Here is a 14,440-nt window from a genome sequence, read left to right as displayed (position 1 = left end):
GAACTTCTATGTTTTAAGGATCCATAATCTCATTTTTCCAACTAACGCAGAGCACAGCTCATCTCTTGAGGGTCCTCTTAGCAGGGTCCAACTTCTAGCTAGCCTGGATCTCAGGAGCAGATACACAGCCTATCACTAGGCTCTCTGTTGGGAAACTACAGCGCCCCCTCTCCTCTCCCCACTGTCATTTTATTTATATACACATAAATGAAACATTTTTACACTACAAATACATTACAAACCTGCAAATATATTTTTTATTGAATGCTTTTAGCTCTACATCATAGTTATTTCTGGGAACTCCTTTCCCATACTAACTCCCTTAGAATAAACAAACAAACAAAAATTAAGCAAAAACAAATATCCAGAACCAAAGTAACCTCTCCAAGGAGTTCAACATATTCCTCCACTTTTCTGCAATAATGCTGGGGGCATAGTCTCTGACAGTACTGATGGATAACTCAGAATTTGCCTTTCTTTTGGTGGTGTTTTATTCATATTTTTGTAGTTACTCTAAATGGTTCTTTGGGTACTATGTATTTCTGTGTCAGTTCATACAAATCTTCTCATGCTTTTGTCTATTTTATATTCACTATCTCAATGTAAAATGGAAAGCTATTTTTATTTAAAAATTTTTAATAATAGTTTTTTATTTTCAAAATACATGCAAAGTTAATTTTTAACATTCATTCTTTTTTTTTAAAATTTAATTTTATTTAATAATAAATTTATATTGACAGAATCCATGCCAGGGTAATTTTTTACAACATTATCCCTTGCACTCGCTTCTTAACATTCATTCTTGCAAAATCTTGTGTTCCAAATTTTTCTCCTTCCCTTACCCTTACCCCCTCTTCTAGACGGCAAGTAATTCAAAAAAGGTTAAACATGGGAAATTCTTCTAAACACATTTCCACATTTATCATTGGAAAGCTATTTTTAAAAAAGTTTTTTTTAACATTCTTATATTTTTCTAGCTTTGATAAGTTGATATAATCCAAAGGGCCCACTGGATGGAGTCCTTTCCCCATCTCTGTGGACTCCAACCTTCCTGTGATGAGAAGCTATTTTGGGCTTGCTCCAAGTCTTCTATTTGGCAAAGAGAAGGATGTTAAAAAGGAAATTCATTTATGTACTAGGTGAAATTTTGGGAAGATCAACTTTTGAGATTTGACTGATGTAACCATAGGAAAAATGAAATTTATCAAGCACATGACCTAAATGGATTGTCACAAAATTTGGAGAAATTTATGAATGAGACTGCCTAGAGAGAGGACAGAACCAAGATGGCAGAGTGGCAGAAAGAGTTCCCCTCAACCTCAACCCTCTAAAAAGATTTAGAAAATGTACTGCGTTGGATCCAGATGGAGAAATCCAAAAATGAGTGACTCATTTTTCCAGCCAGGTCAGCACAGGAAAACAGAGAGGTCAGCATTCACTAGTATAATGGAATGCCAATCCCGGAAAGGATATGCATAAAGTCTCTGATCCATATCAGGGCATGGATAGCATTTGGCAGCTTTGTCACTCACTACCTAGTTTCAGGTCACAGCTAGGGATGACTAAGGAAAGGCCTTATTTGTAAGGTGCTGTTCCAGGATAAGGAACAGTCACAGGCCCTAAGCAGTATATTGAGAAGGAGGGAAAGTTCAGAAATCAACAGCAGCTGTGTAATTTGGAGCCCCAAGACCAGAGGAGGATGTGAGTTTCAGCTTCTAGCCAAATCTGAAGTCTACAGAATTCCACAAAGCCCAGTCCAAAGGGAAGCCTGCAATTCTGTCATTCTGAACCAAAAGTGTTTCTCAGATGACAATGGCCAAGTCCAGCAGTAATCAACTACCACTCACCTATAAATTAAGGATGATAATTGCACTCATCTCAAAGTGTTGTGAGAATCAAATGCAGATCTTGAACTTTAAGAGCTCAGACCAGGAGTAGTCTAAAGTCTAAAATCAGATTTTATTCTGAATCAGACAACTTTAGGAACACCGAAAACTTGCAGGTCCCCAAACTATCCCTAAGAGTCAGGAATAATATATATTATTATGTATTATATAATATTATTATATATATGAGAAATATATATATATATATATATAATACATATTATATTATAACATATAATTCAATACCATAAGAAAGCAGCAAGAAGACTAATCCTCTGCAAGTGCACAGAGCCCAGCCCTAATATCAAGTCTAAAATCAGGAAGTAAGTTGGAAAACTGAACAAACAAACAAAAAGAATCCTATCATAAGAGGATGTCATGGAGGCAAGGACATCTGAAACATAGACTCAGAAGAGAATAACTTCAAAACAGCTTCAAGCAAAATCTCAAAAAAAATTAAGCAAGGGAACAAAATTCAACTAGAATTCCCAGAAAATATGAAGAAGGATTAAAAATCTTTCTTTCCTCCTTCCTTCCTTTATCTATTTTTACAAACAAACAGCATAGTAGAAGAAAAAAATGGAAAAGAAACAAGAGAAGAAATGGAAAGAGATTGTCTAGATAGTTTGATCCTTTCAAATTCTAGTATTCAATAAGCCAAGAGACTGGAAGGAATATGAAAAGTAAACAAAGGGTAAGGGCTGAACTTTGGAAGAAGATACGTTGTAAGAAATACTTTTTTTTAACAGTATTTTTTCTAAAACAATCTCCTTCATCAGATGTCCCCACAGTTCAAGTGTTCTGGGATTTGGTGGGAAATTCAAGGATTTCAAGATTATTTCAAGAAATTCAAATTACCTGAGAGAAGAAAATGGGGACTGTTGGATAAGGAAAGATTTTTTTTTTAAACACCCTTTTGTCAGAAAATACAAAAGCTGAAAAGTCATACAAATACAAATGCAATGGGATTTGAACCCAGGAACTATATTTCATTCTTAGCTCTGCCCCTGTGTAGCCTTAGATAATAAGTCCTGTCTTTTCTCAATCATAGTTTTCTTATAGAAAAAGGAAGGAGAAGGGGTGTGCTAGATGGAGCCAGCTCTAAATCAACACAATCTCAAAATTCAAAGGATATCCTTTGAAACAGTAAACTTAGGAGAAATAAAATTGGCTAAACTGTTTACTCAAAGATGAGCAAGTCTTTTCAACTGTCTTAATTCCCTCATGTCAAATGAGAGTTGGACTAGATCAAACTCAAAGAAACCTGACCACAGAAAACCACATATTAACATGATCTATGCTCTATTGCATTTTTGCTTATTTTGCTATTTCTCAATCATACTTTAATTTTGTTCAGGTTATACTAAGAACCAGAGAGCTCATTCCCTCTAAATGCAACAATCTTGGTATAGGAAGGATATAAATAAATGGCTGGTTATAGATGACTACTTGAAGAAGCCGGGCTTCTTCATTTTAAGGCTGGTCATATCTTCCTGTCCAAACACATCCTTTTTGGTATCTACTGGACCAGAAGCAACAAGGGTGGATCTTGGATGCCAAGCTTTATCTTCCCATGACAACAAACCAATACAGAGAGAATTCAGTGTCTTTTCTTTCCAATGCTCCTTCTTTTGATTTTCAGCACTTTGGGGCTATGGCAGCACCTATAAGGCCAATATCTTTCTGGAGAAGCCTATGAGAACTTGGAATTTCTACTCTGAGCTACTAGATCAGTGATGTAGGTACCTTAGAACCATGTTATCTCACCCTTTCAATAAAATTACATTCTTCTGAGTGGATACAACATGTTCATAAGTAAATACAGACATATACAAAGTAAACACAAAGTTATTTTTAGTCTTAGTGGGAAGGTATTAACAATTGGCCTAAGTAGGAAAGGATTCTGGGAGGCAGCAACATTCAGGAAAAAGCCTCAAAAGGAGTCAGGGTTTCAAAGAAGCAGAGGAAGGACATTCCAAGCTGTGTGGGATGGAAGGATCAAGTGAAGGCTAAGGATGAAGGGCATGGAAAGTTTGTGGGTAGAAGGGAAGAAGCCAGTGGAGAAGGGAAAGCTGAAAACTAGGGAGAGAATGGGGATAACTCAAGACTCAAGCTGCACTGGATCCAGAGTGTAAGGAGAGGGCCTTAGTGAGAAGGGTCACCCGATCTTCTGCAACTGTAGCAAAATAAGATAAAAATGGAGCATGATGCAGGGGTGAAATGTGGAAGCAAAGGGAACCCTGAACAAATGGCGTCACATTTTTTTGGGTAAAATATTTGTTCAAATCATCTTCTGAGAAGGAGTGAGGCACAAAACTGCTGCTGGGGGGCCTGTGATAGCATTAATCAGGGAAGGAAGGGCTGCAGTGCAGCAGGGCAGGCCCAGTTGAGATTAGATAACCTAAATGTAAAGTGAACCATCAGGAATAGAGGATTTGGGTTTGGAGAAAAGCAATAGGGAACAGGACAATGGGACTCAAGAGTGGAGGGCAGTAGAGAAGACTAAGGTTGTGAAGGGAAGAAGGTGCAAAGCAGGGGGGCCAGCCTGGGGGAGAAGTGTCTGCCAGGGGCCTGTGATGGGGCTGGAGGATTGTTTCAGATGCGTGAGACCTCAAAGGTTGTACAGGAGATGTGGGACAGGCCCTCAGGTGCGGCAGAAAGCTGGAGAGGAGAGGAGGAAGTCTATCAATGAGGGTCAAAGAGAAGAGTACAAAAGCTGCCTGGAAGCATGACATGAAAAGAAAACCAAGGTCTTGGTGATGGGAAAAGGAAGAAGATGGAAGTGGGTCAGATTTCATCTTCTTGGGCTCAATGATCTCTGCGGATGGGGACTGCAGCCATGACACAAAGACGCCTGTTTGGAAGAAAAGCTGTGGCCCATCTGGACAGCCTATCAAAGAGCAGACATCCCCTGGCTGACAAAGGCCCATCTAGTCTAAGCCATTGTTTTTCCAGCAGCAATGCATGGCTGTGAGAGCTGGATGAGGGAAGCTGAACTCCACAGAATCAACGTTTTCAAACTGTGGTGCTAGAGAAGACATCTGAGAGTCCTTTGATCATCAAATCAGTCAATACTTAAATTAACTCAAACTACTAATTGGAAGGTCAAATAATGAAGCTGATGCTTAAATATTTTGGTCACATAATGAGAAGATGGGACTCAATGGAAAAGACCATGACGTTCAGAAAGACTGAAGACGAAAGGAAAAGGCAGAGAATAAGATGGATAGATAGTGTCATGGAAGCAACAAACATGAGCCTAGATAGATTTCAAGATGTAGTGGAGGATTAAAGGGCCTGGCTTGCCATAGTCCATGGGATCAAGAGGAGTTGCGACTGAACCACAAAGATGTGTGGGGGAAGTGGAGGGAAGGTACAGATCATGAGAACTGAGGAAGCTGATGAACGGAGAATTAGGGGAATCTTAGGGCACATTAACATGTAAATTGAAGCTCCAGAGGATAAGGAAAAGATTGGAGTAGAAAATAAGGTGTTCCAGAGAGTGAACTTCTTGAGAATGGAGGGAAATGAATGATCCAAGGAAGTCAGTCAGTAAACATTCATTATAAGCCAATTATTATTATGAGCCAAACTAAATACTGGGGATGGAAAGAAAGGCCAAAACAAAACAAAACAAAACAAAAAAACCCCAAAAAACAAATCCAAAACAACAACAACAACAACAAAAACAAGCTTTATCTTGAGACAGGACAATGATTGAGATATAAATAGGGTAATATATTTGGAGCAAGTAAATTTCCAGAGAAGCTGATGAGTAAGAATGGTAGGGGAAGAGTCTAGAAGGCAGTGAAGAGCAAAAAGCAGGCCTACCCTTTCTCCAAGTCCTGTGTGGAAAGAGGGAGGATTGAGGGAAGGCACATCAAGTACTAGGGAGGGTGGCAAAGGATACAGGGCCTTCTGGGAGGAAAGCCAGACTTCAAGAAAACATAAGGTGCATGAGAGGATGAGATCCAATATAAAAGGGAACAGGCTGGGAGTTCAGAGGACATATTGAAAGGGGGAAAGCACTAAAATCTTATGTCACTCCCTTGACCTTTTTATAATATATCCTTATTTGACTTGGAATTTCATTATTTAATGAAGTGCTCTAAATTTTAAAAAGATTTCCTCGTGTACCATTCACATGCAAAAAATTTCTTGACTCAGCAAATGAGTCAAGCAAGAACAACAGAGATGATACTGTCATATCAGAAAAGATGCTCCTCAGCTGAACTCAGCTGAACTGCAAGGCCAGTTCTGATTCCATAGAACAAATGGTGAACCAATGCTTGTCACTCTAAGGAGAAGTGGAAGATGACAATGGTAGAATGGTCATGCACTGTCAGATGGCTGGTCACTTTTACTGAACAGTTTTCCTTTTATAAGATAGGATTAAGTGGGGGAAGTGGTACATCAGGAAAAATAAAACACAAAGTATATCAACAAAACTTTTCTGTTCACAAGAAGGGCTACTCCATTTATTTTAAGTGATTTTTGCTCACCATAATATACGTAATGATCACTCGAATTAAGTTCCTTTCCATTTAAATTCACTGACACTTAAGATATTGGATTTGTAGACCATACCACTCTGATGGCAGAAAGTGAAGAGAAATCAAGAAGGTTCTTGACAAGGGTGAAAGAAGAGAGTGTAAAAACTGCCTTGAAGTGTAACATCAAAAGAAAATTAAGATCTTGGCAACTGGTCCCATTACTTCCTGCTGAAAAGAGGGAGAGGAAATGGAAACAGTGTCAGGTTTTATATTCTTGGTTTCAAAGATCATGCAGAAAGTGATTATAGCCATGATATTAGAAGATGCTTGTACTTTGGAAGGAAAATCATGGCAAATTTAGACAGCACACTAAAAAGTAGAGACACCACTTTGGCTACAAAGGCCGAATAGTCAAGGCTATGATTTTTCTAATAGCAATAAAAGGTTGTGAAAGTTGGATTTTAAGGAAAGCTGAATGCTGCAGAATCAACGCTTTTGAATTGTGGTGTTGGAGAAAACTTTTGAGAGTTCCTTGGACAGAGATTAAATCTATCAATCCTTAAAAGAAAGGCTACTAATTGGAAGGTCAAATAATGAAGCTGAAGTTTAAATACTCTGACCACATGAAAATGGGTCTCTTCAATGTAAGAGAGCACAATGTCTGGAAAGACTGAAGCAAAAGGAAAAGGGGACAGAAGCGAATGAGATGGATTGAGAATGTCAAGGAACATGAGCTGGCAGATTTTGAGAGATAGTGAAGGAAAGAAGGGGCCGACATGCTAGAGTCCAGGGGGTCATGAAAAGTCAAGATAGGTCTGAGTGATCAATAACTGCCATCATGAAATGTCTTAAGAGACAGCTCGATGGCATGGTGGATAAGAGTGCTAAACTGGAATTCGCAAGACCCTTGTGAATCCTGCTTCAGAACACTTATAAACCGCACAACCCAGGACAAATTCCTTCCCTTCTTTCTGCTTGATTTAGTCATCTGTAAAATGAGGGGGTTAGATTGCCTGGCCTGAGGCCCCTTCCAGTACTAGATTGAGCCATCATCCATATATATATCGTTCCAAATCATCAGAATTCTTTGTCCATTTATTCCTCCTCTTATAAAGAATTACATTGATTAAAACTATGATAAACTAATGGCGAATCCAAACTGCTTACTTACTGAAATTTCTTTTAAAAAATTTAGAATTTATAATACATAGGTATAACATAAAGTAAGAAATTCAATTTGTTCTTTGCAGTTTATGCTAAGTGATTTTCATATATGGTGAGAACACTAGGAAATTTTTATAGAAGCAAAGAATTAAGCCTGACATTTAATTTCTATAAAATTGTATAGATCGACAATATAGTGAATCACTATGAAGGAATTCTCTCACCAAGTTACAAGCACAGAATCACTTCCCGAGCTCAGTCAGATCTTGAGCACTTCTCACTAAGTGTCTTGACACACTCAGTGAGAAATGCCGAGGGAGTAATAAATCACATTCCCAATGGAAGATGGGTGATGAGGGCTCCACTTTGAAAAAGGGAAATCTAAGATACACAGGGAAAGTGAGTCGTTAATAAAAACTGACACACTGGTTATGCTTTAGAATTTGTGAAGCACTTTCTACACATTGTCTCATTTGAGTCTCACAATAATGCTGTGAGGTGGAGGTTATGGATCTTATGCTCACCTAAGAGGTAAAGAAGCCAAGGTTCATTATAGACTTATGGGTAAGCATCTTATATTTAATTCACTGGAATACAAACTTGAAAGAATATCTTAAATGTGAAAAATGGTTAAAAATGAAATGTGATTTCTGTACATTTCATCTCTCAAACTGCTTCCACATGAGATGTCTCAAAAAGAGCTGGTGACCACACTCAGCTCTGCAACTCTGAAACTACATAACTGAAGAGCACTGATATGAAAGAATCCCTTCTCCCACAGTTTTCCCCAAGCATCAAACCAAAAAACACAAGACTGAAATAGCTCAGTGAGCTCGAGATGTCAACCAATACCATTTTTCTGTCAACTAAACCCGTTAAACTAAATAGGTTCACATCAAACCATTAAAACTAATCTGTCAGGTCTGGATTCTAACATGTCCAGTGCTTAGCACAATGCCTGCCATATTGTTGGTGTTCAATAAATGTTTACTGACTGATCTTAGAAAATACCTTGATCCCAAAATCTAAGTGTCAGCTCCCCAACTTCTTTCCTATATTAAGACACAACCTCAGCTAACAAAAATATGAAGGGTCCTCAAAAGACTCAATGTGGATTTAAGCTGAGATAATTTAAATATGTTGCAGAGATTTATTCAAGGTGAGACATTAAAAATGACTCCTTGAAAAGGATTTCATCTATAAGATGATAGATGCCGACGAATGATGGAAAAAGAGGAATGCGATTCTTACTTTCATGTCTGATAATGGAAAGTTAAGCAAACAACAATAGCTCTGCTCATGTTTCAGTGAGAAAGAAGAGTGATAGATTTGTAGCCAGAGGGCCTGAGTTTGAATGCTATCACTGCCACTATCTGAGTGGCCTTGGTTTCCTCAACTGCATCATGATGGATTTGGACCAGATGACCTCTATGGCTCCTTCAGACTCTAAACTGATGCATCTACATTTGTGAATGGTAATCATGGCTCTTGGTTTTGCCAGTATCAGTCTTACACATTGTTACTTGTCCTGAACACACAGATTTTTCTACAGTGAAAAGTAATTGATATGGATTTCACTTATTTTACTGGTTGTGGGCTCCCCAAAAAGAAGAGAAGCTGAGAAAATGTTTTAGCAAAGAAGGATATAAATTAGAATCAGAGAATGTCGGAGCTGAAATACCCTCAGACACTAAGGCCTAGACCAATGTTCTCATTTTACAAATGAGGAAATGGATTTGCCCCAGCTCACCCAGTTGGAACGTCAGAACCAGGCCTTAGAAGCCACAAGTTTCAGAATGGTTTGGCGGGTAAGACAACCTGGATGTGTCTATAGGACAACATGGACACTGTCCAACACTGGCTAGATTTCTTTTCACTGCCAGAAACCATGGGACACAGAAGTGAGGTGCCCGCAGGGAAGGGAGGCTAAGCAGTCCGTGACCAAGTGTGCACCAGAAGTCCTAGTCCCTGGGGTGGCCCCATGTCCTTGGCCAAGGTTGTCTCCCTGGATCAGGACAAAAGGACACCTAACATACCCAGAGGCCTATGGAGGCCAATCAAGGACAAGGAAGGAACAATGGCTCCAGGGGCAGAGGATCGGGCTCTGATTCCTCCAATGCAACTACCTGGGTGACCTTGAGCAGCTGACTCGTCTCCTTGGGCCTCAGTTTCCTCATTGGGAAAATGAGAGGGTCAGACTAGGTGGCTCTGAGGTTCCCTGGGGCTCGAGGTTTGTTCAGATCCTGGGGCAGCTTAGGAAACTGAGGTCTGGAGGGCTCATCCAAGGTCAAACAGATAATCAACAAATGGAGGAGCCAACAGGACTCAAACACAGGTCCTGTGCCACCCAACTCAGTTCTTTTTAAAAAAATGTTTATCCACTGAAGCCTTGGGAGGAGGAAAGGCCACGAGCTGGACATCCTAAGACTAGGGGTCAAGTTCCCTGTTCCAACACTTCCTCCTTAGGTGGTGAGCTAACCAGAGGGCTGCTCCCCACCTCGCCCACTTACTACTGGAGACATCCCGCACAGATAGGCTTCCCTCTAGGGGCCGGCTCCTCTCTAAAAAGCAGGGTTGGGCCCCGGGTCTCCAAGGCCCCTTCAGCTCAGACACTTCTGCAGTCTTGAGCCCTTTGCACCTTCTAAGATCTTGGTCTGGTATTTACAATGCTCTCAGAGCCCTCTCTAAGTGTGACATTTAATGCTCTCAGGGCCCTCCCTAGGTGTGGCATTCAATGCTTTCAGGTCCCTCTCCAGCTGTAACATTTATGACTCTCAGGGACCTCTCTAGGTATGACATTCAATGCTCTCAAGTCCCTGTCTAGTGAGACATTCAATATGGTCAGACCCCTCTCCAGATAAGACAGTCAATGCTTTCAGGCGCTTCCCCAGGTGTGACATTCAATGCTCTCAAGTCCCTCTCCAGGTGAGATATTCAATGCTCTCAGGGCCCTCCCTGGATGTGGCATTCAATGCTTTCAGGTCCTTCCCCAGGTGTGACATTCAAGGCTCTCAGATTTCTCCCCAAGTGTGACATTCAAGGCTCTCAGATCCCTCCCCAAGTGTGACAGTCAATGTTCTCAGGTCCCTCTCCAGGTGAGACATTCAACACTCTCAGATTTTTCCCCCACGTGTCGCACTCATGACTATCAGGCCCCTCCCCAGGTGTGACATTCAGGGTCCCCAGGTCGCTCCCCAGGTGTGACATTCAGTGCTCTCAGGCCCCTCCCCAAGGCTCTTCTCGGGCCGCCGGCCAGGAGCGCGGGACCACGGGGAGCCTGCGTGGAACCTCAGGGCCGGCGTGGGATGGGGGGGGCCCCCCACCCGGCACGCGGCCTCTCCGGCCAGGCCGCTCCCGGGCGCCCGGAGGCGGCGGCGGGGCCCTCGGCCGGCGCGGCGGCCCCTGCTCGCCCCCCTGGCGGGCTCGGCGGCCCGCGGGCCTCACCTCCCGGCGCACATTCAGCAGCGAGTAATAGTCTTCGTTGTCCAGCTCCTCCTCGCTCAAGGCCGTCGCCATCTTTTCGACCTTTCACCCCGGCGGACGGGAAGGTCCGCTCACCAGAGGGAGGCGTGACACCTCCTCTTCCTCCCGTCCCGGAACCTGAGGGGCCCGTCCCGCGCGGAGGAACAGCACGCGGGTCGCTACAGCGACCCCTGGCGGCTCGGAGCCGCGACGCAAGAGCAGGCGCAGGCGCGAGGGGCTTCTTTCCCCTACCAAATCCCGCCCCGCCTGTCAAAGCCAACCCCGCGGCGCGCATGCGTCATTGCCCTCACGCTTGGAAGCCGAGAAAGTGAGGGCGGGCTTCTGACCTGCGACCCACGGACTCACTGACCCATTGCCCAGACCTCCGTGGGGCTCTGGCAGCCCTCGCCGTTACTGTTTTCTGAACCCATCAGCTGTCACCCCGACCCCGGAACCTAATAAGCCAAACCCCCAGAACTCGGACAGCACGTGCTCCGGGAGGGCGATGTCCCGGGCAGCAGCCTAATTGCATCTCAGGGCCCTGGGGGGTCTGAAGCTGCCGCGGGCCGCTGGGACCAGCCACTGCCCCTCCCCGTTTACCAGGGATGGGGTGAGAGACCCAGGCCCAGGTCTAGAAAAGGCGTCCAAGCCCGGCCCCCGCCTTCTGTACCCCCACATTTTAGAAGACAGAGTGAGGACCAGGGAAGTTCTAGCTCCAGAGCTGGAAGGGCTTTCAAGGTTAGCCCACTCCCTTCATTGAGGCCCAGAGAGGGGAAGGGGCTTGCCCCAAGGTCACACGGGGAGCAGAGGAGAGTCGGCATTTGCACCCAGTGTTCCGCCTTCAGAACTCCCCGCTCCCGTCCTCCCGGAGACCGGACCTTTACAAATTCTCCCTGGCCTCCCCGCTGGCCCTATTTTGCCCCCAGGGCAGAGCTGGTCGATGCGTACCGCAGCTGGAGAGGAGAAATGAACCCCTTCCAGATCTAAACAGAGCAACCCCCACTTTTTGTGTAAGTTCTCCAAAGCTCGTACCCCGCCTCGCGCTCCTCCCTCCTCCTCCCCCTTCATCCTCCCTCCTCCCCCCTCCTTCTCCCTCCCCCCCCTCTTCCCAAGAGGCTTCTGTAGTCCCCGCTGCTGACTTCCGGGGCTACTGCTTGCCACTGACTACTGGGCAGCTCGGGGCTTTGGCCCCGACCCGCTGGACCCGCTTCTCCTTCCCCCTAGGTCTCCTGGCTCCTTAATTTGGGCTTTTCCGCCATGGCTGGGCAGGAAGGACCCCCTCGCTTTGGTTTTTCATCGCTGCCATATATTTTATGAACACCTTGTCATTATCTTGCGGCTTGCATGCTGAGGTAGTGCCCATTTGGTTCCCCAGCATAATTGTCCCTGGCAGGCTTTCCCTACCTACAGCCTTGTATTCCAAAGTCATTTTCATGTAAATTTCTACCTCATAATTTGGCTGTGGAGCCTAATTAATTTAAACCTGGTGCCTGTCGTTTTTTGGTGAATTATTAAAAATGGCTTGGTTACAATAATCTGAATTATTTAAGTGTCTTAGAAAGGACACAATTTTCATGAGGAAGGTGGGCAAGTCTTGCTGCCCCCCCTCCTGATGCCCGTTTGGTCCTTAGTGACCTGTCCCAGCACCTTATCATTTTGCAAGAATGTTTGTTGTTCCTTAACTAACCGTCACTTCCCAGCCATCCCAGTTGTCCTTCACAAGTAGGCCTCCTGGGAAGCTTCAGCCACCTGCCTACAGATTTGAGAAGTTGATTTCTTTCACTTCCTAATTTTTGTCCAGATGTGCACCATATGTGCCTATGTGACATCCCTTCCCATAATCCAGTCCTCTTAGGATCCTTTACCAGGAGACACTTGGAGTACATTTGGGACAGGGTGTCTGGGAGTATTAAGTCAGTTCCGAACACCATTCTAGTCTAATGAATTAAAAGCTAGTTTCTTTAGATAGGACAGCATCTCTTCCCCAACATTTCCTATTAGCCTTCACATCTATCATCAGCTATCCAGTAACTTGTAGGGTTTTTCTTTTTTCTCCTCAAAAATGATATTCGATTTAAAGGACTTAAAACTACATGGTGGAATATTTTGCTTTTTTGGTGAATATTTTACATAGTAAAAAGAATTCCATGCAAAAAACTACAATGTTAAATAGATACCTTTTTTCCTTGGATTTAAGAATATTAATTAGTCTGTACTGCTTGCTCAGACAGAGGCAGTTTAGGTGTCTCAGTGGACGGCCTACTGGGGCTGGAATCAGGAAGAACTGAGTTAAAATTTTACCTCAGTCACATCCTAATTGTGTGATGCTGGGCAAGTCACTTAATCCTGTTTGCTTTGATCTACTAGAGAAAGAAATGGCAAGTCCCTCCAGTATCTTTGCCAGATGGGTATGGTCCAAAAAGTCACAAAAAGTCAGCCGCAGCATAACAGCCTGCTCTTATGAAGGAGTGATAGTCTGTCTCTCTATTTTGAACCAAGCTGACTTTGGGAATTGCTGAATGGAGACAGAAAGACTTGGATTCTAGTCTTACCTATACTTTGTGACCTTGGTCAAATTGCAACTTTGGTTTACTTATCAGTAAAATTGAAGTAATGTTTCCCTCAAGTGAATCAAATGAAATAATGTGTGTGAAAATACTTTTTAAATTAAAGTGCTGTACAAACATAAGGTATTATTGCCTAAATAAATAGCCTATTTCCGTAAGCCTAGGACTAAATTTCTGTGATTGAGAATGATCTGTTTTTTATTGTCACTGGAATAAAGAGAATAGTAGCTCGAGGGTTCTCTGCATTTGTCCTCTCTTGGACCCGTGATGTTTTTTTATTATGGCTACTTGGATTATAGTTGTGGCAAATGGAAAGCAAGACAGATACATCACAGACCTGAAATATGTTTTTTATGTACTTTGCTCTTTGGTTCTATATTCCTAAAAACTTTATTCTATATGAGAAAAAAATGAAAAGAGAAATACAATACGTAAGTTAAGTACACACACACACTCACGCAGCGCCAACAAACCTCTCACAACAGAGCTGCTGACAGAATTCAGCTGTATATTTTAACTTCCTGCCCTGAGGATTGCTGTCTTCCCATTGGATGAAGCCACAAAAGTCATTTGTACAGAGCAGTAAAGCTATATCTAAAAAAAAAAAAAATCTATTATGGAATTCGCTTATCTTTAAATGGCATATATAACAAAATTTATCTTCAGTGTTCATATTCAAAATGACCCCCAAACATTTGGTCTCCCAGGACAGCCACTGTGTTCAGTAGCTCAGGAAGCTGCCAGCCGTTAATGACGGCTCTGATGCCCTCAGCAAGTACAGTGGGGGTCATTCATTTCATCCCCTTCATCTGAGTGATAGCGGCAATACTGAGAGAAGAGGTGAGCAGCCCGTCCAAGCCACTTCTAT

General features: G+C 42.9%; 1 protein-coding gene across 1 annotated transcript in view; it reads right to left on the bottom strand.

Moving 5' to 3' along the window:
- DNAJC11 (DnaJ heat shock protein family (Hsp40) member C11) overlaps nt 1-11,105 on the bottom strand; it is a 62,143-nt gene extending 51,038 nt beyond the window's left edge. The window contains exon 1 of the mRNA XM_051988667.1: nt 10,988-11,105. Coding sequence (XP_051844627.1) covers nt 10,988-11,059 — 72 coding nt within the window. The 5' untranslated portion in view covers nt 11,060-11,105. The remainder of the gene's footprint in view (nt 1-10,987) is intronic.
- Between the last annotated feature and the right edge of the window lie 3,335 nt (nt 11,106-14,440).

This window comes from Antechinus flavipes, chromosome 3 (assembly GCF_016432865.1).
Source record: "Antechinus flavipes isolate AdamAnt ecotype Samford, QLD, Australia chromosome 3, AdamAnt_v2, whole genome shotgun sequence".
NCBI lineage: Eukaryota > Metazoa > Chordata > Mammalia > Dasyuromorphia > Dasyuridae > Antechinus > Antechinus flavipes.
The sequence above is the reverse complement of the archived record's forward strand: the minus strand, read 5'-3'. Positions and strand labels throughout refer to the sequence as shown.